The following is a 27,684-nucleotide window of genomic DNA, read 5'->3' as shown; positions in this document are numbered from 1 at the left end:
TCTATTTTCACTTTAAAAAAAATCCTAGAATTGCACAAAAATGGCACTGTGCACAACCATGACTTTATCTATGTACACATCGACCTATTTTCACTTAAAAAGTAAAAGAAAATTGACAAAAATCCACTTGTTTTTACCCTTGTAAAAAGCGGCAAACAAATAAGTGAGCGATTCTGCACTTTAAAGAAAATATTTTCAAAGAAAAAGCATCATTCATTATAGAAATTACGTTTGAACAACCAACGAGATGAAATTATGCTTTAGCGATAAGACGGTAGCTAAATAGCGATGCAGGCATCCATTCAGTTATGTTTAGCAATTTTTATATAAAAATCTAATAATGATCTGAAATAGTTATTTACTCTTATGCTTCCATTCAGTCATGTTTAGCCTTTTTCATATAAATTATAATAATAAAAAAGTATTATATGATATTAACTTTTCATCTAAATTAAAACATCAATCTTAGATAGTTATTTACTATTATACTTCCTTTCTTGCCGCAATTATTAGGGTTGCCACAACTATTTTTGGCGGCATTGGCATAAACAATAGTTTGGCGATTTTTTACGGCCCTCGAAACCGAATAGTACTTTCATAATTAAGACACAATAACACGCCGAATAAATACTAATTCAGAAGTCAAACAACAAAAATCAGCGTTATATTTAAAAAATTTTCACAGGACTAGTTTCGATGGTTTTACCGAACCAGCATCTTCAGCTGCAAAACCGCAAATGAACAAGATAGGAAATAATGTTTAGATAAGATAAGAAAGCCTGGACAAGAATAAGCAAGTGGCGCCATCTGTTGGCAAAACCAGAACTAAAACATAATTTCTCTAAAAGCCGAAGGCAAATTTGGATTGGAATTAGGATCGTTAACTAGAACAGAAAGATTTTTATGAATGTGAAATGCCTCTAGAAAATCCAGTTCTCCAATGGAAGATGTTTTTTGAATAATTTTGGCAGCAGAAAAATTGAAAGTGTGATTTTCGGACCAACAATGCTGAGCAACAGAAGACTTCTGTGTTTCCTTTTTTCTAACATATGCCTCATGTTCTTTGACGCGAAATTTTAAGGCTCTCTTAGTTTGGCCAATGTAAATTAAACCACACTGGCAAGGAATCCTATAAATACCCCAGGAATTCATATCCGGAATGGGGTCCTTGAGTATAGAAGTTGGAATTTTATTGATGGGAGAGTAAACAACCCGAAAGTTAAATTTCTGCAAAATATGTGCAACTTTATAGCTAATTGATGGAAAGAAGGGAATGACAACAGAATTTTTATAATCTCCTAAAATAAGAGTGTGGCTTTTAGTGTGTTGAGATGAGAATTTTTTAACTGCTTGATTAATAATGTTGGGTGAAAAGCCCCTGTCAATAGCTATTGCTTTTAAATAATTTAGTTCTTCATCAAGGGCTAGTTTGGAGGAGCAAACTTGAAGAGCACGGAAAACATAGGAATAAAATGAAGCTAACTTTTGTTTAGTCGGATGACATGATTTAAAGTGTGGTGGAAGGCAAACCGATGAAGGTTTACGGTAAACTGTAGTACTGAAGTTGGATGTGTTACGTGTGACCAGAATGTCGAGAAACGGAAGAGAATTGCAAGTCTCAAGTTCAAAAGTGAACTGAATAGCAGAATCAATAGAATTCATTGTTGAAAGAACTTTATTCAAATCATCTTTATTACCTTCAAACAGGGTAAAAGTATCGTCTACGTAGCGGAACCATGCCGGGAATTTTAAAGTTTCAAACAATTTTGATTCGTAATAATGCATGTAGATATCAGCCAGGATGGGACTGAGGGGGCTTCCCATGGCTAATCCCTCAGTTTGCTTGTAATATTTATTTTGGAAAACAAAATGTGTTTGTTTCAAACAGAGTTGAGTGAGAGAAATTAGCTCATCAATTTCGATGCAAGAGAAATGAAATTCGCGAAGTCTGGTTTCTAGACATCTTAATGCACCCTCCACTGGGACATTGGTGAATAATGATTTTACATCAAAAGAAACCATGAGTAAATTACGAGGAGAAATGTTTTTAACCTTTTTTACAAACTCTATTGAATTTTTTATGGTGTAAATGTTATTGTCTAATAGAGTGGAAAATCTAGAAACTAAATATTTAGCTAATGGATACGAGGCAGTACCTAAATTTGATACAATAGGGCGGAAAGGAATACCACTTTTATGAATTTTGGGAAGAGCATATAATCTGGCACAATTCGCAACAGATGGGATAAGTGAATGTTTTAAGTTGCTTGAAATGATTTGCAAAGATTTGATCGCAGTTTTTATTTTGGATAAGTCCGAAGGTGAAGGATCTTTAGGGTCAGGATTATATGGTCCTTCGTTTAAGAGTTTAGTGACACCATCGATGTAAGTGTTCTTATCCATGACGACTATCTGGCCACCTTTGTCGGCCTTTGAAATGACAATATCCGGGTTAGAATGAATCTTGCGCATTGTAGCTCTTTCTCTCGCAGTTAGATTTGGTTTCAAAGGTTTATTATTGAATTTCACATTATGAGCGATAAGATGCCTAATCATTTCTTTCTGTGAATCTGAAACTTTACTGAACTTGAAAGTTTTTTCTATAGGAGCCAAAATCTTTGGAATCGAGGGTTTACAGGTTTGTGAGAAGTTAAAATTATATTTTAGAATTCTCTCTTGTTCTTCCGAAAGACTAACATTAGAAATATTAACTATTGGCTTGATGTTTACAATGGGAAGATTTTTTGAACTACTTGAACTGGAAGACTGTAAAAGAAGTTTTTCGAATTTAACTGCAAGGGTGTTTTTATGACGGTTAACTGCATTCTCCGTTCTAGACCAAGACTTTTGTTCAAGGGCAGTGAATTTTGGATATGTTTTAGCGAGTTCCAGATGAAGCTTATAGAGTTCATGTTCAATTTTGGACAATTGTTGACGTGTATCCCTTATCACGGACCGAAGTAAGGCAAGTTTGCAATTTAACAGAATTCTTGAAACGCGAATCGAAGGTTTTTGATTAGATTTGATTTGAATAAAATTGGGGATCAATTTTTTACATTTACATTTAAGTAAAAAGTCAAGATGATTCAGGAATTTTTGCCGTTTCAGGCGTAATTTAGTGAAACGATTAACGGATGAAGGCATGATAAACAATGCAGAAAATCAAACTAAATTAACTGAGCAATAATAAAGTACACACAAAATAGCAGAAAAACCCTCACTGAAATGAATAGAAAACAAAATGTTTGTAAGCAAAATGCATGAAATCAGACAAGCAAAGCACAATATCCAAATGTACAAAACATAAACATAACTTGAAAATTGCAAAAAATGTACTCACCGAAACTCCTACAATCACAAAATGGCGGCCACACCACGTGCAAAAAAGAAAGCAAAATGTAAGCCTGTTTGGGGCTTCTATAATTAAGACACAATAACACGCCGAATAAATACTAATTCAGAAGTCAAACAACAAAAATCAGCGTTATATTTAAAAAAAAATTTTTTTTTTTTTTTGTCCAGCATTGTTGGTCCGAAAATCACACTTTCAATTTTTCTGCTGCCAATATTATTCAAAAAACATCTTCCATTGGAGAACTGGATTTTCTAGAGGCATTTCACATTCATAAAAATCTTTCTGTTCTAGTTAACGATCCTAATTCCAATCCAAATTTGCCTTCGGCTTTTAGAGAAATTATGTTTTAGTTCTGGTTTCGCCAACAGATGGCGCCACTTGCTTATTCTTGTCCAGGCTTTCTTATCTTATCTAAACATTATTTCCTATCTTGTTCATTTGCGGTTTTGCAGCTGAAGATGATGGTTCGGTAAAACCATCGAAACTAGTCCTGTGAAAATTTTTTAAATATAACGCTGATTTTTGTTGTTTGACTTCTGTATTAGTACTTTCATGATAAATGAACATCTAGCAGTTTATCTGCTCAATCAATCGAAATGAAATTTCAGATATTATTATTTGAAAGTATGTGCTAGAGATTGTGATGATTTAAACCAATAGAGCTCTCACAGTTAGGGTTGCAGTGAAAAAATGTTGGAATTTTGGAATGGCAACACCCACTTTTTTTCTGCCCAAATTGATCTGTGCATTGAAAAAGCCTGAAGTGGCACTGGAATGGTACATGCATGGCAAAAATTTTCAAAGTAGAGCTACATAAAGGACCAATGCAACACAAGAGGAGAGGAAAAAAGAAACTTTGGAATTGGAAAAAAAAACTATTTGGAATTACACAAGATTTCAAAGTGCCCACCTTAGCAGATGACAAGGCATTGTATGCGAGAGATTGTTCACAACAAGGACAAACGTTGCATTACATAAGCACTCTGGCAACTTTTACTTTTTATGGCATCTTTCAATTTTGAAAAATCTTGTGGATTTGATATGTACACCTTAGATTTCAAATACCTTAGATTCCCGGAACCAGAAATCATCAGAGTGTGGTCGGAGAATTGCGGTGGCCATAAAATTTCAAAGTTAGAGATGACCAACTCTGAAATGTATATGTTGAAAACTTGTTAATTCCAGTAAGTTTTTCCCCTTCTCTTGTGTTGTCACTGGTCCTTTGCAATGTCGTTCTTTGCAAATGTTACACCGGCAGTTTTCATCATATGTATATCATTATCATATAGGTTTGTTAATGTGCAGATTGTGTACAAAAAAAGTGGGTGTTTCCATTCGAAAACTTTAAAATGTTTTTACTGTAACCGTAACCATGAGAGCTCTTAAATCACCACACTCCTGAGCACATACTTTCAAATAACAATATTTTGAAATTTCATTTGATTGGTTGAGCAGATAGTGTGCTAGGGATTCATATGACAGGAAAATTTTTTATGACCACCCTGTATTATAGAAGTCTTGCATTACTTTTTCCTTCACATAGGATTAATAAAAGGAATATGGGAATCAGACTTTTTCTATTTTTACTTTTTATAATGTGTATAATCTTCATTTTTTATAAAATTGATTTTTTAAATTTAAAAATGCTAAAACGAATATTTACATCATTTAGAGGTGGTATTAAAGACTTTTATAGCTATGGCATATATTTCTATTATTATAAGTCAATTTTATTTATTTCTAGAATTCTGTACCCTATATATCTTCATAGTTCAATATGCAATTTGTACTTTTTTTGGAGGAGGTTATTTGGTGTCAGATTTAATGTTTATTAACTTGTCGTAGTTTTTTAAATTATTTATTGATTTCTTTATATTACATTCTCAAATATATATATATATATATATATCTAAAAAGAGAAACTGGACATTTTTTCAAATAATTTATTGAATATACCAATTAAAACATAATGCTTTGACTAGTTAAAAGTGCCAGACTAGTGTCAACTATCATTAAGTACAAAAATATTAAACATTACTCTCTCCAATACAGACAAGTTTTAAAATATATTTTTATAATAAAAAATTATTTATCCATCATCTGTAACATGTTGTCATCTTCAGTAACATAAAAATCATATTATATAATCTATACATTGTATTAAAGAACAGTTACAAAATGTTATTTACTATGCATTTGTTTACTAAGAAATTAAGATTATTGTTTCTAATGTAACCATTAACTAGATGCATATATGCCGTTTTTAACTTGTCATAGTTTTTAAAATTATTTATCGATTTCTTTATATTACATTCTCAAATATATATATATATATATATATCTAAAAAGAGAAACTGGACATTTTTTCAAATAATTTATTGAATATACCAATTAAAACATAATGCTTTGACTAGTTAAAAGTGCCAGACTAGCATCAACTATCATTAAAGTACAAAAATATTAAACATTACTCTCTCCAATACAGACAAATTTTAAACATTTTAAAATATATTTTTATAATAAACAATTATTTATCCTTCATCTGTAACATATTGTCATCTTCAGTAACATAAAAATCACATTATATAATCTATACATTTTATTCAAGAACAGTTACAAAATGTTATTTCCTATGTATTTGTTTACTAAGAAATTAAGATGCTTCTAATGTAACCATTAACTAGATGCATATATGCCTTTAAAAAAAAATATTAGGTTATTTAACAAAAGATTTGTTATGAATATAATCTAAATGAAGAAATGTTATATACTTTTCTGATTATCCACACCCGTTTGAAAAGTATTCATGTGGCAGTGTACTACGTTGCCAAATTCAACCCATAATGTAACAAAAATGTATTTATGTGGCAAACATACATGCATAACTTAAGAGTTAATTTCTACCAGCCATTCTTCCATTGTCTTTTTTTTTTTTTTTTGGTTACATTTGAGTACATTATTTGTTTCGTGTAAGGAATTGTAGTGATCACTTTACAAATGATCACTTTACGAAGTCAATAATGAGTTTGCAGTTTTTCGGAGGGTATGCAGATAATCAGAAAGCATGAATTTTTTTATACATTCTTTTACACACATATTTTATATAACATTTCTATGTAAATTTTATTATATAATTTGAATATTTATTTTATTTACTTCTAAAATTTATTAAATTATAAGTAAACTACAGAGTTAAACTTTAGCTGATATATTAAAAATTTTAAAGATAAATTTTTTAGTTTTATTTTGACTTAAACTATATATCAGGAATTTCTTATATTTATATCGTGATTTGGGAAAGACTGCCTTCTTTATTTGTATAACAATTTAGTTAACAAAGGAAGCTTATAAGCTTGGATCTGAAAACTGTGCACACTCATAATTAATTTGAATGTACATCTTAAAAATAAGTAAAAAAAATTTAGGCAAAATTTTAAAATAATATTCATATTATTTAACTTGCTCAGCTTTTTAGATTTCCCTATGGCCTTGCAGTAATAAAAATAACTTCTCTCAGTCTGAATCCTAATGATGCCATAATTTTTTTATTAATGTCAATTATGTTTTATTTTTTGAAAGAAAATATTTTCACATAATATAATAAAAAATATTTTGCCTTAACATAAATATATTTAGAATGTATAACATAAAATTTGTCTTTCAAAGCATTCAAAATACAACATATTTCAACTATGGCTCTATGAATAAGTAATGGCTTATCATAATTTGATTTTTTGGAGTCCATTTTCTTTAGAATTTTGAGGAAAAATTGCACTTCATTATGATTGAATCATTGCATATATTGAGTCAGTCCATAAATTTGTGCGCATTTTTGGTAAATTTTTAAATAATATAAAAAACACAATTTAACATTTTAATGAATTATATATTTTTCTCCAATGTCTACAATATCTCGCCATCTTACAGGCAGCTTTTTTATGCCATTGCTGTAGAAAGAGTCTGGTTTTCATGCAAAAAAACTTGAAAGTTCATTGTGCACATCCTGTTTAGAATTTAATTTTTTTCCCAGTAAAAAATTTTGTAAGGCATGAAATAAGTGAAAATCACTTGGGGCAATATCTGGGGAGTAAGCAGGATGTGGCAAAAACTCCCAATTAAATTCACTAATTTTTTGCAGCATTGTTCGAGCCATATGCGGTCTAGCGTTATCATGATGAAACAACACTTTCTTGATATTCACTAATCGTGGGCGTTTTTTGATCAGTTCTGAGTTTAGACAGCAAAGTTGTTCACTATAAACTTATATCACTTATCGTTTGATTTGGTTCTAACAGTTCAAAATGTCCTGAACGGGGTTCATCATCAATGCTGCTTTTTCCAACTTTAAATTCTTTAAACCATTTCTGGGCAGTCCTGACACTAATAATGTGTTCACCATGTACACTATTAATTTTTATCGCTGCAAACCTGGCAGATTCACCACACAAAAATAAAAAATGTAGCACAGCACGTTTGTACTGATTATCTATATTCATCTTCTATGGGTATTAAAATGCATTTGATATTTACTAAAGTTGGTGATGAACTGAATAATATGTTAGTCAAACGATGACAAGTTTCAACAGGTTCAAAATTATATTGTTTTAGTAAATGTGTCGTAGTGAATTCCACGCATACTCTTAATGCGCACGAACTTATGGACTGACCCGATACTTTTCTGGTTTGTATGTAATAATTGTTTTGTTAACACATTTAACAGCAGGAAAATTCAGAAATCTTTTTGGAAAACTTTCATACTCTTTACAAGAAACAGGGTGTTCAAAATAAAATTTGCCTGGAATCCTAACGCAGAATGTATCCTTGTTCAATAACAGGAGAATTTCCCTTTACAGAACATGCCTGAAATGACCACTGGTGACATCGATGTAACCATCTGTTACTGTGTCATTACCTGTGACTGAATGAGAGGTGCAGATATATTTAGTGACCAGCTGAATGCAACACAAAATGGTACTCATGATAAAACAGCACGTGTTCATTGTTGAGTATTATGCAAAATACAATTTGTGGAAAACTTGTGCGGAACCGTTTTATCAAGAGTTTAAGAATGGGAGTGTTTTGGCAAAACCTCCAGCAAAGTTTTCAGCTCAAGACTTAGTGGCAAAATGGTGCGAAATGGGCACTGTATCAAATAATAATAAATTGTATACGTGCCCCACCTATACCATTAAACGTCTGGTACCAACTGAGAACCCTCCATATTAGGCAGGAGGCTGGATCCCAGAGAAGTTTCCCAAGAGGGTTGAATATACGCTAATCATGCTGTCACCCCGAGTTCCCAATCTTGGGTAGCAGACTGTAAAGTTAATCTGTATTACCACGCTACCTCCTGGGCCCACAAGGTCACCACGCCTGGTTCTCAGGTTTCACTGTCGAGGGAAACTATAAACTTGGAGATTTGACTGGTCGCCAAAGTGCCCCCACCAGTACTACGTGGGCAGTCCACCAGGCAGATTTTACATGGAATACCTGTGCTTACCACGGACTGTGCATGGCAGTGACCGCTACCAATACCATGGCTTTACTCGGAATACATACCAAAGGCCAAAGCCTTGCAATGCTACCGATACCATTTGCCCAATGGCCTATAGAAATGGACACCTGCCCAATGGCCCTTTCCCCCCTCAGTCCAACCATATAAACGATCTTCCCTCAGGGTTCTGGAACCGTCAAGTTCGTAAATGCTTTTCTCCCAGAGTACATTGTCAAGATATAGAATCCAGCCAGTACTGAACTCCAGGGGGTTCTGTATCGAATTACAAAAACCCATAACTATCCAAAATGAATTTGAACACTAGAAAAAACTGATTAAGTAAAAGAAAGCCTGGAACAAAATCCAACAACACTGCTATGCCATATATCTGTGCAAGTTGGGATTAAGAGATCGTCATGTTGAAAGATTATCAAAAGGGACCTACTTGCACCTGTATCCTTACAATTAACAGTTGTGCATGAGTTAAAGCTTCCAGACAAACTTGCATGTACCGAGTTCTGCTAGTGGTTTTTTAGTGAAGTTGAATCAGGCTTTTTGAATCCTCAGTTTTAGACTGATCAGGTTATTTTGAAGCAGGAGACATTAAAAATGTGCAGTGATCTTGCCTGGACCTCTCGAATATGCGTCACGTGTGCTATTGTTACACCACAAAGGCATGCCAAAAGGAGGGAGAAAACACTTTATATACTGTCCCTTTTAAAGGGCAACTGGGGATCAGAGTTTCCAATTGCTAAATCCTGGTGGTGAAGAATCATCATCCACCACCTTTTAGTCAGGACGCCACAATTGAGTCATTAGGTTATTTTGAAACAGGAAACATGAAATACAGTACCCGCACTGGGCCTCGAACCTGAACCTCTTGAATACGCACCGAGTGTGCTACCGTTACACCATGAAGGCATGCAGAAAGAAAGGAGAAAATATCTTATACATTTTTTTATTTCTTCAGATGAGGTGTGGTTCCTCCCGTTGGGGTATGAAACTCACATAACATGCAATATTACGCATCAGAAAATGCCCATCAGTAATTTGAAAAGGCCATTGCATAATCTCAAGTTTGATGCGCAATGTCTGAATTCCACATCATAACATCATTCTTTCACCAAGCTGTCAATTTGCTGACCGGTATGCCCATAATCAGTTTAATCCATTTGCAGAAGGATAATGAGGTGGTGCAACCTCCTGGCCACCTCATCACCTGATGTCTACCCCTGTGATTTTAACCTGTGGGGAAAATTGAAGAGTCATATGTATTTAAATAATTATCAGATACTGGAAGTGCTACAGCAGAACACTGAAAACGCTGTCCCTCAGACAGAATTGCTACATGTGTCTCACAGTTTGATAAATCAAGCACAGAGCTGCATTGATGTCAATGATGGCCATTTCTAGCATTTCCTATAATGGGAATTTCTGTCATCAAAAAGTGTCTATTCCCCGTAAATCTTATAGGCTATTTTATTTTGCCCACTCTGTAGAAGGCAAAACTCAACAAAAAAAGTTTAATACAACTCTTAATATAAATTCAGTCAGGATGTTATAACAACATGGTAAATGACAAAATTTTGTCAATGCCTATCTTATGGCACATTTTAGATTGCAACTGCATGATAAAATTGTATTAATGATGAAATTAAGAATTGTCTTTTTATATTAACTGGAAAAACTAAATAATAAATCACTTGCATCATTACATTTTAGTACAGTTTTTTGCATTATTCTTTTATATTTTTTACCAAGGGAAGGAAAAAAAAAAAAAGCAGCATCACAGGCACTGGAATTTTAAATGAGAAATTCTGGTACAAGTAATATGCATACAGAAAGTGCAAACCATTGAAAAATCTTACAGCTGAAAGAACTTAATTATTTATTGGATTTTTGTACTTATTTTTGAAAGATGCATGCTTTCACTTAACAAATGTATTCAGTTTAAAGTCCTCTATAGAACTATACAATGTAAGTTCATTATTATATATTATACTTGTAAGCACATTAACACTTTGGTGATGGACTATTTACATTCAAACTATGCATAAGTATTATAAATTTTCAGGTTTTATCTCCTTAAAAAAATAATGCTATTCTTTTTAAGTGATATCTAAAATATGAAGTTACTATAAACAAAGCAAAAACATATCAATACTATTTTTTGATAATTCATAATTAACTATTCATGTGAATGTTGCAAAACAACTGAATACTAATGAAACAAACAATAAGCAACAGAAATCCACATAACATGAGTATATCTTCAGTACTAATTATAATGGTACTATTAAAACTCAAAACTACAGCACAGTAATCACGTTATACTAATTCCTGTTATTTATTACTGGTTTCTTTAACTATCAATATAATTTATTTAATAAAACTGAACACTATTAATGTATAAAAATCTTCACAGTATGTGTGTCTAGGTAATGCAAAATATATATTTACATTATTTTTAGCACAATTACATTCTTCAGAGATAACAGACCATTACTGAACATAAAGTAAATGCATCAGTTTCAAAATTATTTGTAAAACTGTTTATATAAAACTTTTTGAAATTACATTTTTAAAAATTTTATTAAAGTTTAGAAAACATAACTGCAAAAACTGAAATTAAAATATAGTACAAGAAACCTTAGCAAAGTGAACAATATTATGCTTAAATGTTTGTTTACAAAAGTCAATGAGAGAAACTTTGATACATTCATCTAATGAAGACACTCATTTAATAAGAGTATCATATTGAAGACTTCAAAGCCCTGACATTTAGCAATAATTAGGAAATGTTATATTTATTGTAACGTGATATTTTAAAATTTTAATTTGAGGAAATACATGAAATTTTAAAATCAGTTTTATTATATAACAATCTTAATCACAAAACAATTGTCTTATATCATGATAGAGATATAAAATGATAAATTTAATTTATATGAACTAGATTAAAAAATCATTTTATAAAATTTTAATATTTCTCACTTTTGTACCATTGTTACTTGAAATTATATCATTACATATACACACACAACTGCAGGACCAGCACCTATGCAGCTACACAAGGCAACAAATTTTTAGAATTTAGTGAAGCAATAAAATTTAGAGATGGCAAAATATGTAGAACTTACGGCAGGTACTGACAGCAAAACTTTTAGAATTTCGGGAAATATCGGGGTTGCAGACTTTGTCCTGCAGAGATTGCACAGGCCAGCAAATGCCTGGTGCCAGTCCTGTACATTTGCCAAGGTTGCTTATTTAATAGGTAAAATAACACTGAACCTAGTTTTATTTACAATAACTTTGTTTCTGCATGAAGATGAAAGGAAAGTAAATTTGTGCATGCAAAATTATTTTGCTATTAGAGAAAGCGTATAGAATTCAATTTTGTATATCTTTCTGAAACCAGTTTATTTATAAAAACTCCATTAAGGTAAATTTAGCATACTAATGCTTTGAAATCAGTACACATGTATAAATAAAAAAAATCATGCAATAAATAATTTAATATCTATATATGCTAAAACTAAAAGCAGTATTAAGGTACAATAACATGCCAAACAAATATTAATTTAGAAGTCAAACAATAAAAATCAATGTTATATTTTCAAATTTTCACAAGACTAGTTTCGATGGTTTTACCGAACCATCATCCTCAGCTGCAAAACAGGTAATATATAATGATTAGATAAGATAAGAAAGCCTGGACAGAAGATAAGCTACTGGTGCTATCTGTTGATGAAAAGAGAACTAAAACATAATTTCTTTAAAGGCGAAGATGAATTGGAATTAGGGTCGTTAACTAGAACAGAAAGATTTTTTTTGAATGTGAAATGCCTCTAGAAAATCCAGTTCAGCAATAGAAGATGTTTTTTGAATAATTTGGCAGCAGAAAAATTGAAAGTGTGATTTTTGGACCAACAATGTTGGGCAACAGAAGACTTCTGTGTTTCATTTTTCTAACATATGCCATGACATTTCTAACATAACATTTTAACTGCATGATAAAAAATTCTCATCTCAACACACCAAAAGGCACACTCTTGTTTTAGGAGATTATAAAAATTCTGTTGTTGATCCCTTCTTTCCATCAATTAGCTATAAAGTTGCACGTATTTTGCAGAAATTTAACTTTTGGGTCATTTATTCTCCCATCAATAAAATTCCGAGTTCCATACTCAAGGACTCCATTCCGGATATGAATTCCTGGGGTATTTACAGGATTCCTTGCCAGTGTGGTTTAATTTATATAGGCCAAACTAAGAGAGCCTTAAAATTTTGTGTTAAGGAACATGAGGCATATGTCCTGTGAAAATTTGAAAATATAATGCTGATTTTTGTTGTTTGACTTCTATATTAATAAAAGCAGTATATCAGTACACACTTTTTCCATGTAATTATTATAGACTAAATTCTAGACATTATTTTCTGAAATTCTAAGAAATTAATAAATGTAATCAAATTAATAAAAAATTATGGATTATAATTTTGTTTAACATATCTTCAGAAATAAACATTAGTGCTTTTTAACTTTGAAAGAAATATTCAAATCTGAATTACTGAATTTGGCAGAGAAGATGCTTTATGACTGAAGATAAATGCAATCAATAAAAAATAATCTTTTGAAATATCTTTTATGTTTACTACTACACATTATAAAGAACATTTAAAACCTATTTCATAAAGAAAATATAACATTTTCACAACGGATAGCTCAACTTTTGACTTTTCACAGTGAATTATAAATTGGATTTTTTAAACAGATATAAGATAGGAAAAAAATAAATGCATTATTTCACATCATTAAAAATACTCTGGCTTTAACAGCTTCATAATGCACAAATTATTATTTGCAGTGGACGGATTCTCAAATATAATTCATTAACAATTATACATGCATATATATTTACACAGGAATAAGGTCTTAATCAAATGATTTACTGAAACTATGGTATAAAAGCTATACACAATTTCTAACATTTTTAGAAAAAATATGATAAATATATGTATTTAATTGCTAATCGAGCAAAAAAAATTGAATTTTTATTCATATATAATAGCTAATTATTTACATAGCTATAGAATTTATGATATTATGAAGTGTGAAAATTTTTAATAGTTGCACCAAGATATAAGAAATTAGTGTTGTTTGATTTAAATATTATGTTAAAAAGTAATTTTAATAATACAGTCAAAAGTCTTTAATCCGGACTCGTCGGGACTTCAGCGATTCCAGATTATTGGTTTTTCCGGATTGTAGATCATCAATTTAAATCTGGTAATATGGCATGCAGAAATTATAAAATTAAAAATATGAAACCATAATTTATAAAATAAAGAGCAATTATGATCTAAAGGGTATCAAAATTTACAAAAAAAAAAAGCTTGATATATATTTGTTTACTTTATTAAACAATTCTTTCAACGTGCGCATGTGTAAAGCATACATTACGCATAGTCGAAATGCAATTACAGAAAATTGCAACCAGAAAACTATTTGATGTATATTCATGACATTTATAATGACAAGGAATTTGATTTAAATCTTATCAAAGACGGAGTACATCGAGATGAAATACTACATTTAGTAAGGAATTATAAGCATAATACAATAAAAACATCTGCCCTGAAGATAAGGATAGTGCTGAAAGATCAACTTCCAGTTCATTGCGTGCAGCGACGTTTCCCTTCCTCCTCCCCAGAGAAACAAAGGATATGCCTTTATCCATTTTTTGCAGCCATTCCACTTTTTGTTTGATGGACATCGAAACATGCTTTCGCTTTGTAGATCCTTTGGGAGCTCCAGATTTCGGAACAGTCAGAGAAACAAAGGATATGCCTTTATCCATTTTTTGCAGCAATTCCACTTTTTGTTTGATGGACATCGAAACATGCTTTCGCTTTGTAGATCCTTTGGGAGCTCCAGAATCGAAAACTTTTTTTGACATAATCGAAAGTTCAAGCTTACTTTTATAAAACTGCTCTAACAGTCTGCAAAAAATAATAAGCCAGATCCAATTAGAAGATTAAGGAACAACGCAATCTGCAACATTAACTGAAACAGATAATTAGATAATTTTAGCTTAACTTATACCATCCATTATACATTAAATGTGCATGCGTAAACGCATATCTGCACAAAGTTTGTATCTTTGAGGTCCGGATTATAGATCATTCTGGATTATGGACGTCTGGATTAAAGACTTTTGACTGTATATCTATTTTATATTAAATAGCTGGGAGCTGCTGTCTTACTGCTACATGGGATTTTACATGGCCTTCAGTAGCACTCAAATTGCACATACTCTACAGCTACAGGGGTCTTAAAGGTATCTAAATGTAATGCTATGTATGAGCACAGATGTAAATAACATTTACTCATTTTATCACAGTTCTGCTTGGTTCAGCAATTGCACAAGTCTGTTGCAAAAAATTGAGATCAAGTTTTCATTTGTGTGTCTTTAATATGCTCTCCATAAAGCTTTTCAAAATTCAATTTATATGAAATTAAATTTTTAAAAAGCTTTGCATAACACACTATGTTTAAAAATACATTACTCTGGATGAAAATAAATTAATACTGAAAGAAAATGAATCTATAAAATATTAATCGCACAGAATATAAAAAGATGACTAAGAAATTTAATTTTGATATCTCATAATGATTAGAATATAAGACAAGTGCAAAATTTATATCTTTAGCATATTTACATACAACATATATAAGTAACATATTGTTTTACATCACAGTTTTATATAGATATTCATAAAATTAAGTAGCCCATCATCAATGGCCAAGTGGATAACAGTGCTGAACACTGGTTCATTGAAGGTTCAGTTCCCACCAACTGAATATGTTTATTATATATTGAGTTATTTGTTACATATACATTACATGGTTTTGTCAAAAATGTGCTTCTCAGAAGTTTAATTGTAACAAAATGCATAACTGAGCATTTTTACATATTTAATCTTGGAAATTACCATTGCCAAAACTTTGACGCTAAATAATTAAATATAATAGTTCAAGAGCTAGAAAAGCTCAGATATAAAAAATTAAATATTCCACAGATGTTAAAGTGTTTTTATATTCATGAAATAAAACACATACACACGTGTAGAATCATAAAATTTTTTAATATAACTGAAATTTATACTTTTATAAAAATTCTGCAATTCACAAACAAAATTTGTATTGTTGTGTATGTTACTCATGCATGAAAAATATTATCATTATTGAGAATCAAATTTAAATTATTGTAAAAAGAGTATAAACTACTGAAAACTCTTCATTCATAGATTTAAAAAAAAAAAAAAAAAAAGAACACTAAATCAACAGAAATTTATAAATTACCACTATTTATATATTAATATCCTGTATAGTTTGTTTGCATATCTAATAGAAATACTTTGAACAGTAAAATTACCAGCAGTAGAAAATCAAGATAATTGTACATTTTTATGATTAAGTATAATTACAAATTCTAAGTCAAATGATAACCAAACTTCTTACATACTACCGTATTTTCCAGCGTATAACACACATCTATAATTTTCAGTTATATTTTTTAATTTTTAGGTATATTTACCATATAACATGCACCTAATTCTTTACGAAGAAACCTAAAAAATACAGGTGCAATATTTTATCTGAGGTAACTTATTTGAAGATTTGTTCTAGCCTTTTAAACAATGGTATACCGAACTGACAAGCGATAAGGGAAGCAATATGTGTGTGGGCTAAATGCTTAATGGAGTAAATATACATGGAAAGAGTGTGCATTTTATTCAGTGCACGTGTCCAAAAGAATGCTATTGTAGGATTTCAGGAAAAGGGGGATTTAATTTGGAATAAGAATGCACTTCCAACCGCAATTCGCAGAATTATGATTCAGATGTTTTCTCTTTCTGATGTCATTTGAAGCTATGATTTTGAAGTGAACATTGAAGGTTTTAATTAAAATACAATTGATATAGCATTTGTTTTAGTAGTAAATATGGCTCCTGCCAAATGAAACAACACAGTGTCAGTTTCAAATGCAAAGTCATTCAGTTTGCAAAATAAAATGGAAATCGTGCTGCAGCAAAGACGTTTGGTGTTGGCGAAAGATGGAATGGACGATGATTATTCATTTATGGATCAAAATAACAGTCATGAAGATGAAATGGAAGATGAACATGATGAACTTTTCATGTCATCCGATAGTGAAAAGTTTTTAAGTTCAAAAGGTATGTCATTTCTTTTACATAAACAGCATAAGTACATATAAAAATGTAACTTTTATATGCTGAGTTTTCCCATATTTTTAATCTATCATTTTTATATCCAGCATATAATGCGCACTCGTAAATTTCCATTATATTTTTCATGTTAAGTATGTGTTATACGCTGGAATGTATGGTACATATATTATCTTGAATCATTTTTCTGGCCAGTTTGACTAGTTTCTTGATCCCTGGGAGAGATTAAATACAAGAAAATAACAAATATCATAAATATTATTTGCATGAAATTTTTTTCCTAATAAACTGTGCAAATGTGATTGCTGCTGATACAGCTTCAGACTGAAGTTTATCTGACTAGAGTCAAATGCAACATTTTCAGCTACATCACAGAACAAACTGTGCTTTGTTTGTGATTCCGCACACCTTCCAACATATGAGCACGTCTCTTGATAGCTATAAAGAAAATACTGTATTGAAAAATTGTACTTAAAATCAGTAATAATTTTTTGGTGATATCATGATTAAAAGCACAAAAATTATTTTTTTTAAATGATAGTTTTTAATCACAGAAATTAGAATAATCCCTGCTTTCTCTTTATGATATAAATGTTGTATTACTAAAATTACGTAAAATGATTAAATTTCTGCATTAACAAGTTCTATCACCATTCTATTAAAACATTTAATTTATTATTACAGGCAAAATACTGCAGATTTTGACAGAATGCAGGATGTCAAAAAGCCCTTACTCATAATAACTTCTGAATATATTAATCTAAATATACTGAAATAAGCTCTAAATATAAATAATCAACTATGCAACTATGCTAGAAAGTAAATATGACACCCATATCCTTATTATTCTACAAAACAAGATAAAAGTATTTGTGTGACAGCACTGCAGATCATCTTATGATTAAACAGATCATTAATTTTCAATGAAATAAAGCAACATAAAATTATGCTAAAACTAGGAATCAATTCAATGGAACTTAGTTTAAAGGGGGGCTAAGCAATGTTCTATGTTTGATAGTGGCTGATGCTGTATCTCAATTATCACAAAAATATGTGTTTGTAAAGTAACTGTAATACATCTACATTAACCATGATCATATGGTGAGTGATTTTACTCCACATGCTGCACGAAATGTTTTCTACAAAAGTTAATAATCATTGTGTACTGTTTGATTCAATGAGTCAGTCAAGTACGGGATATTGTTTAATTCTTTGTTCACCAGCTCACATTATGACCTTAGAATGATTGATACCATGTCTTTCTATGTGCACTCAAAATGATGCTGGTATAAGAAAAGCAAATATTTCTCAGTAAATATGTCTTCATTAAGCATGGTGAGCACATACAATTACTGAAAAACCAGTTTTCTATTAAATTTCCAGATAAATCAGATCTTAATTGACATTGTGTAAAAGTTATGATCACAAAATTTAAGAGGCTGTATTGGTAAAGGATTTTGAGCAAAGCAGCAGATTATCAGAGCTACATGAACAAAAATTGCAAGACATATCAGCTACCTGTGCAATGCCCCAACAAGGCTATGCAAAAATTGGTTCTAGAGAAAAAATTAGTATTGCAACCTCGTGTAAGACTTTATCCCCATATAAAAAATTATCAGCTATAAACCATGTGAATTCGGAACTGTGAATGGTTTCAAGAGTTTCTAGTGGACAATTTTGACAATATTATGTACTGTGTTTTTTTATACTGGTAAGGCATGGTGCGCCAAAAATTGCCTTTTTTTAATATTTCTATCATTATACTATGGAAAAGTTGCCTATCACCTAGCTATGCAAAATGAAATAAAAAGTTTTCATACAAAAATATATCTTCCATTAGCACATCATACTCAAACGTTTGAAAAATGGCAAAATTTTGCTGTTATTGTCAATTTTTTATCATTACAATATGCACTACTATTGAAATACACTTGTTCCTAATGTGAATTTGAGGGCATCAAGAACATGAAAAAAGCTTAAAACCTCTAATTTCAAATTATTGTTTGCACAAGAAACTCACAAAACACATTTTCTTTAATATCAATATTTCATAATTTTTGATAATTTTACTTTTTATTTTTAGCAAACAATTGATAAATATATATATATTATTTTTAATTTTGTTATTCAAAAGGGGTGCACCTTAAAGTTAGCTTTTGAAAGTGGCATAATACACCTTGATAAGAGGATCCTCTTAATCAAGCCATCTCTTGCATTAGCATCAAACACCTTTTTAATGCTTCATTCACAAGTTTGAAATACTGTTCTACAGCCTATGTGTGACAAGAGATGCATTGGAAATCCAGTCGCAGCAATGTGCAATTCTTTAACAGATTTTTTATATCATCATCCCTAATGTTCCGTAATAATGGAGGGGAAGAGATAATGAAACTATCCCACCAAAACATGTTGACATAGTCTGTTACTTAGAAATTGATTGTGGTGTGATGAAATTTTAAACAGTTTTTCTCTCAGAAAGTGATCAAGCTTTCAACAGTTAGTGCAGCTGTAGTTCTCTGATATTTCTTCTTTTATGAACAATCATTGCGAGGATCAAATTTTGGGGATAAGCAAAGAAAGAATGAATTCTGTCGAATTAATGGGTATGATTTTCAGTAAATTTTGAGTTAAATATTGTGATTTTGAGTTAAATACTGATATTGAATATTTTAGTGATTTCAAAAAGTACCTTTGGACCATCTGTGAAATTTTGTAACCACAGAAGCAGGTAACAGTTCAAAATAAAATGCATAAACTGCATAATTTCATTAGTATGTTTTTCTAAGCTTGCATTAAGTCTGAGAACTGGATTTGCTGTCATCTTGAGTATGAAAACAGACCAGGATCATGAACTGCTAAATCCTCTAAAATTGTACCTTACTTTGTGGCAGCAGAAATACCAAGTAAAATTTGATCCTTGCTCAACACGTTTCAGTCATCTCGAATTCAACAAGACCAAAGCTAATCTGTGGATGAGTTTCACAGCCAGCCAGTTTTTTGTGATTGGTCTACTGAATGATTTGGGATCAGAACTGCAGTTCACTGAAGCACAGGAGACATAGCCTACTACAGTATCTCCCAAGATGAAGTTCAATAAAGTAGATAATACCATTTTTCAAACCAGTATTAATTACAGTTCCATTTCTCCTTGTCACATCAAGTTCTTCAAAAAGAATCTTGCGTGTAGTTAAGTGGGAAATAAAAGTAGAAGATGTATCTAGTAAGTCCTTAAAAGGGAAAAATATTGTCGATATTCTGGTTCTTGCATACGGAAATAATGCTTCTTTTTTTCAGTTCTTTGAAGATGCTGTCCATTAATTGTCTTTAATTACCACTGTGTTATATTTTCTTCCATCAAAGTACATATCACATAATGTTTCCTTAATAGACTAATTCTGCAAATAACTTCACTTATTACTAGTTTTTTTCTCTTATTTTGTTTCTGTGAGTGACGTGTGAATTATCTGAATCAGTGTCACATACATGTTTACACAATATTTAATAATTAGAGTCCAACATTCAAAGAGGTTTGTGGCAAAAATTACAAAATTGTTGCTATTTTTACAAAAAATTGTGTTTCTTAAGCTTTTTGTACAAACATTAAATAATTTGAATTATATATTTTAAACTTTTTTCATGTTTTTTCATGTTCCAAAATTCACATTAGGATCTATAGCATTTTGATAGTAGCGATATTAGTCACTGTAAAAAAAGGACGAAAAACGTAAAAATTTCATCATGCTTCCAGGGCCCACCAGCAGCCGAGCGGTAAAGTCGCTGAACACTGGTAGTTTGGTCCGAGGTTCGAATCCCACAAATGGGCTGGCTGCATGGGCGTTTTCGTGGTTTTCCCCATGAGTAACGTGTATATGAGCCAGTTTCCCTGAGAAAGCCCTCCACGAAGACATTCCTCCTCTTAGGCAGATAGCCCTCGAGGCTTTGCCATAATCACACACACACACACATCATGCTTCCAAACTTTGTGTGTAATGTGCGAACATAAGATGCAATTTTATTTTATTTTATTTTTTGCTTACTTACGGAATATGCCACTTTTCCAAGGTATAGCGATAGAAAAATAGAATGCTTTTTTAGCCCACTTATGAGTATACACTTAATAATCTGTCACAATCCACATTTCATAATATGAAATTCCTCTACATAATCATAAAATCAGTTCTCAGTGGTCCAAATTGCAATATCCAGAAGAACTGTCAACCTAATATTCTTTACAGAAACAATAAATTCAAACTGTTATTGTGAAATCATTAATCAGTTAATTGGAGAGCTAAACAAAGACAAAATTAATAATGCTTGAATACTATAAGATGTCATGATCGCACATACAGCTAGGCAGTCTATAGACCTCTTAAAGAGGTTTTTGAGGATTTAACCCTCTGGCTGATCATCTCATGATTCCCACGGGCAACTCAAATGTAGCAAAATTTGCTCATCCTGTAATTTCTGCGGGTATATGATTTTCTTCCTTTATTGAGGAGCGCATCCTGTTTTTTTCCCGTTTAACCACTGAAATAAATTATATACAGTATTAGGTTTAGTTTATGTTTTGGCCAACAGATATCGTTAGTTGTCCACTAAATTGCTGCATTTGAAGGCACGTGGTATTAGCACTCAAGCTTCACTTTTGCCGCTTTTTTCTTACAGAAATGGCTGCTAGAAAACATTCAGTGATTATCTTACTTATTTAATTAAATTATTGAATTATTGATTAGATTAATAATTAGATTGATTATTAATTAAATTTATTCAATCTGGGGCAATCTGGGAAACTATTTGATGTGTATTCGTGATATTTATAATGATGAGGAATTTGATTTAAATCATATCAAAGACGGAGTACATCGAGAGGAAATACTACATTTAGGAAGGAATTATAAGCCGAATAAAATAAAAACATCTGCTCTGAAGATAAGGATAGTGCTGACAGATCAACTTCCACTTCATTGTGCCCCCCCCCCTGTTGACGCAGAGCAGCGTGAAATTGATAAACAGATTTCAGAATGGTTAGAGAAACAAAGGATATGCCTTTATCCATTTTTTGCAGCAATTCCACTTTTTGTTTGATGGACATCGAAACATGCTTTCGCTTTGTAGATCCTTTGGGAGCTCCAGAATCGAAAACTTTTTTTGACATAATCGAAAGTTCAAGCTTACTTTTATAAAACTGCTCTAACAGTCTGCAAAAAATAATAAGCCAGATCCAATTAGAAGATTAAGGAACAACGCAATCTGCAACATTAACTGAAACAGATAATTAGATAATTTTAGCTTAACTTATACCATCCATTATACATTAAATGTGCATGCGTAAACGCATATCTGCACAAAGTTTGTATCTTTGAGGTCCGGATTATAGATCATTCTGGATTATGGACGTCTGGATTAAAGACTTTTGACTGTATATCTATTTTATATTAAATAGCTGGGAGCTGCTGTCTTACTGCTACATGGGATTTTACATGGCCTTCAGTAGCACTCAAATTGCACATACTCTACAGCTACAGGGGTCTTAAAGGTATCTAAATGTAATGCTATGTATGAGCACAGATGTAAATAACATTTACTCATTCCCACAATCCACATTTCATAATATGAAATTCCTCTACATAATCATAAAATCAGTTCTCAGTGGTCCAAATTGCAATATCCAGAAGAACTGTCAACCTAATATTCTTTACAGAAACAATAAATTCAAACTGTTATTGTGAAATCATTAATCAGTTAATTGGAGAGCTAAACAAAGACAAAATTAATAATGCTTGAATACTATAAGATGTCATGATCGCACATACAGCTAGGCAGTCTATAGACCTCTTAAAGAGGTTTTTGAGGATTTAACCCTCTGGCTGATCATCTCATGATTCCCTCGGGCAACTCAAATGTAGCAAAATTTGCTCATCCTGTAATTTCTGCGGGTATATGATTTTCTTCCTTTATTGAGGAGCGCATCCTGTTTTTTTCCCGTTTAACCACTGAAATAAATTATATACAGTATTAGGTTTAGTTTATGTTTTGGCCAACAGATATCGTTAGTTGTCCACTAAATTGCTGCATTTGAAGGCACGTGGTATTAGCACTCAAGCTTCACTTTTGCCGCTTTTTTCTTACAGAAATGGCTGCTAGAAAACATTCAGTGATTATCTTACTTATTTAATTAAATTATTGAATTATTGATTAGATTAATAATTAGATTGATTATTAATTAAATTTATTCAATCTGGGGCAAAGACTGTGAAGTTTGAACTCTATCATACTAAACTGCATTTTTAAAGTATTTTTCTCTCAGCACTTTATATTTTCTTAAATATTATACATTTTACTTTTTTATATTAAGCAATAAATAGAAATTAACTGTAATTCGACTGAAATTTATTTTTAAAAAGAATTTTTTTTTGTTTTTGTTGTTGTTTGTTATTTTTATTTTGATGTTTTGTTTATGTTGTTTTTTATTATCTGAAATTGGTTTTTCTGGCAACTTAGTTTCTCATGATAAAAATCTATATAAAAAACATTTTCTAAAAATAAAAAGTGCATTTTTCAATTCGCCTATATATATAGATTTAAAATATGCAGCAAAGGGGGGAACCCCGCAATTTTAGAAGAGATTTCGATTTACAAATTGAGCAGTCAGAGGGTTAATCATTTCTGAAAACTTTTGGCTATCTCATTTTCTAGACTTAAGCTTAACAGATATTTATGTCAGAAGTTAAAAGCAAAAACAATGTTTATGAAGGAAACCTGCTCAAGATACAGGAACTTTCAGTTCTACTCAAGATTTCACTGAGAACATCTCACATGAAAAACTTCATCGAGAACAAAAAGAAACATGGCAATATTCATGAAGACCGTTTGAAACAACTACCATAAGGGTAAGTCAATGTTATGTATTTTTGTTTTAATGCATGATAATTTGAACCCCCCCCCCAAAAAAAAAAAAAAAAAAAAAAACAAGTGTAGCAAAATTTAAACATATCATTTTGTTCACTTTAAGTCTCATTATTCTACTAATTTGTAAAGACACAGATTTGACTGACTTAAAACCAGATTATTGGCTCCTGCATACAGGGATGGAATAGAAGCTAGCAGCCAGCTTCACGAGTTGAAAATTTGAATTTGAGTGAATTTAGTCAACCTTTGTTAAAACATCCCACAGCAGACCAATCAAAAATGAAGTTTTAAATGGAGTGTTCGATGTTATGCAAATTGTATTTCTTTCTTTGTACCGAGGAGCGGCGCAGACGCAAATTTGTTAGATTTTTAAAGCTCGCGTTTAGAGCTTTGAGGTTGCTGTGAATTACTGGAGTTTCAACTAAGCAGAGGTTCTTCTGAGTTTGTGTTGGTAAGCCGCCACTGAAGTTGGAGTTTGTGTGGTCTTCGCCGTTCCTCAACTAACTTACTGTTTGAAAGTCAATAAGGAAGTTTCGGTCAATGTTATGACTCTGAGGTTTTTTGGGTTCTATACTGAAGTAATATCAAGTCAATTTACAGTCCACTATTTTTAACAACGGATCGTACATGTTTTTTGGTCCGTCAGCTACGGAGTCGCAGTAAATTTGGTGAGTCAGTGTGTTTTTTTATCTTTCTTATTATTAGATAATGGAATTTACAACGCTTAAGACTAAAAAGCGTGTAGCTAAAGCTAAGTTAAGTAAACTGAAAGAGAAAATTACAGTGACTTACGATTCTGCTGATGTTGATCAGTTAGAACTTTTTAAATCTAGATTAAATAATTTAATGACCGAACTTTCGGATATTTTTAGTAACATATTTGTAGTGTGTGAAGAGAAAGATATTGATGTATTTATAGAAGAACAAGTCATACAAGATACTGTTGATGAGTTAATTTTAATGCTAACCAGAGTTAAGAATGTTAAAGACATTAGTGTGGAAACTAAATCTTGTGAAATAGCGAGTATACGCTTACCTAAGCTAACTCTTCCTGTATTTAGTGGCAGTACTGAAGAATGGTTATAATTTTTTGATTTACTTAAAATGGTGATAGTGGATAATGACCGTTTACCAGGTGCACAAAAGCTACAATATTTAAAGGGTTCTTTAAAAGGAGATGCTTTGCGGATTGTTCAAGCTTTAACTATTTGTGACAGGAATTTCGAAATAGCGTGGCATTTATTGTGTCAAAGATTTTCACATAAGACAGAAATACTTTCATCTTTATTAAAGAAAATCTTGTATTTATCAAATTTACAATCTGAAATTCCTAGTCAGATATTAGCGTTAGTAGACACTGTAAGAGAGTGTGTATGTTCGTTTGAAAATCTAGTATTCAAAGTGGAGCAATTCGTGGATACTATTTTAATGTTAATAGTACAGTTTAAATTGGATTCTTCGACGAGAGGATGGTGGGAAAGAACATTAAAGAGTGAGGAAATACTAACGCTTAATAATCTGCTAGAGTTCTTGAAATCTCATGCCAGAACCTTGCAAGCAGGTAAAATGCAAGGTGTTAAAAAACAAGTTACAAAAGACAAATTAACTTCATTGGCTTCAGAGATTCGTGCGCAGTGTATGTATTGTAAAGCCGGTCATTCAGTTTTTAAATGTAATAAGTTTTTAAATCTGAATGTTCAGGAACACGTTAATTTTGTCGAGAGAAATAATGTTTGTTTTAATTGTTTGGTTTCAAATCATAAAGCTTTCGAGTGTAGAAGTACACATAAATGTAAAAAGTCCTTAAAAAATCATCACACACTACTGCATTTCGAAAGAGTTCAAAATGAACCAAAGGTACGTAAAGGAGTTACGAACAGTTCGAATGAATTATCAGTGACGGTTAAGCCATTTTTCCCTGGGCCAGAACCTCGCGCTCAATCAGCTGGGTCAGGGGAGAATATCGCAAGTTCTAGTCCAGTAATTAAATCTTGTGTTTCAGACTTTAATTTTCAGAGTGAAGTTTTATTATGTACGGCTGTTATTAAAGTGTTAGATTCATCGGGTGAATACCAATTGTGTAGAGCCCTCCTTGACCCTGGCAGTCAAGCAAGCCTGATTTCAGAAGATTGTGTACAAAGGCTAGGTTTAGCAAGAAGAAATGCCAAAGTTTTTATTTCATGTTTAGGGTCTTTGGATACGAAAACTAATGGAATTACGGAAATAAACTTCGTTCCGCATTTTCCAGCAAAAGCGCCATTTAAAACACCAGTATTTATCATCAATAGAATTATTGGAACTTTGCCGCATTTTACATTGGATAAGAAGTACGTTGAGGAATATAATGATTTAATGTTAGCAGATCCAACATTTTACAAAAGTGGGCCTGTTGATATACTTTTAGGCGTAGATATTGCCTTACCTCTTTTAAAGGGAGAAATAATTAAATGCGAAGAAGGTAAACCGGTAGCTTCTTGTTCTGAACTAGGATGGATTATTTCAGGTAGTGTGAATAATTCAACAGAAATTAATCCTACTATCTATGTTAATAATATACAAGTGGAAACTGATCAGATGCTGTCTGACTTTTTGGAAATTGGATGCTGTACCTACGTTTGACATGCTTACTAAATCGGAGAGAGCATGTGAAGATTATTTCAGATCTACATATACGAGAGAGGAAAGTGGGTTATATACTGTGAAATTACCGTTTCACTCTCCGCCTTCTCAGCTTGGAGATTCCAGACAATTAGCTATGCGTAGATTCCAATCTTTAGAAAATTCACTTCTAAAAAGGCCTCAGATATATGAACAGTATAAGGATTTCATGAGGGAATACCTTGAGCTGAGACATATGGAGGGTATGCCTGAGGGAGAGATTCTTATTGACTCTACGTATTACTTGCCTCATCATGCCGTATTAAAGGAATCAAGTACTACGACTAAACTGAGAGTTGTTTTCGATGCTTCAGCTAAAACGACATCGGGTCTTTCATTGAATGATATTTTGATGGTTGGGCCAAAAGTTCAGCAAGTGCTGTTTCCAATTCTTCTACGATTTAGAACTCACAAAATTGCAGTATGTGCCGATGTAGAGAAAATGTTCAGACAAATTCGTGGCCACCCAGAAGATGCAAATTGGCAACGAATACTTTGGAGGGACAGTCCTAGTGAGCCCATGAGATTTCATTTTTCGGTATGCATAAGTGATAAAAAGTTTACTAAGAGGACTATTTTATCAGAGGTAGCCAAAATCTTTGATCCAATGGGATGGTTAGCGCCAACAATAATATACGCGAAAATATTATTACAAGAGTTATGGAACTTACAGCTGGGTTGGGATGAACTCGTTGATAAGTAGAAAATGGAAACGTTTCTATCTAGAATTACCCTTACTTTCAAGCTTACAATTTCCGAGGTATGTCTTGAGTCCGAAGGCAGTAGTTATAGAAATCTATGCTTTCTGCGACGCTTCAGAAAAGGCTTATTGTGCGGTCATCTATCTCCGAACAATCAACCTTGATTCGTCAGTCAAAGTCAGCCTTCTTACATCGAAAACCAGAGTAGCACCCTTAAAAACCCAGTTTCTTCCGAGACTAGAGTTGTGTGCTGTGTTACTTTTAACCAACCTCTTACATGCAGTATTATCCGGCATAGAACTGCCTATTAACAATAT

The 27,684-nt window shown here is 31.9% G+C and overlaps 1 protein-coding gene across 1 annotated transcript in view; it reads right to left on the bottom strand.

The window, feature by feature from the left end:
* Positions 1 to 6,273: 6,273 nt before the first annotated feature.
* INPP5E (Inositol-3-phosphate synthase) overlaps positions 6,274 to 27,684 on the bottom strand; it is a 107,990-nt gene continuing 86,579 nt past the window's right edge. Inside the window, exon 11 of the mRNA XM_085814467.1 lies at positions 6,274 to 17,537. Coding sequence (XP_085670593.1) covers positions 17,464 to 17,537 — 74 coding nt within the window. The 3' untranslated portion in view covers positions 6,274 to 17,463. The remainder of the gene's footprint in view (positions 17,538 to 27,684) is intronic.

This window comes from Stegodyphus dumicola, chromosome 1, assembly GCF_044657685.1.
Source record: "Stegodyphus dumicola isolate Sdum_Otavi_A_Nest chromosome 1, ASM4465768v1".
NCBI lineage: Eukaryota > Metazoa > Arthropoda > Arachnida > Araneae > Eresidae > Stegodyphus > Stegodyphus dumicola.
This window is presented reverse-complemented; position numbering and strand designations above follow the sequence as displayed.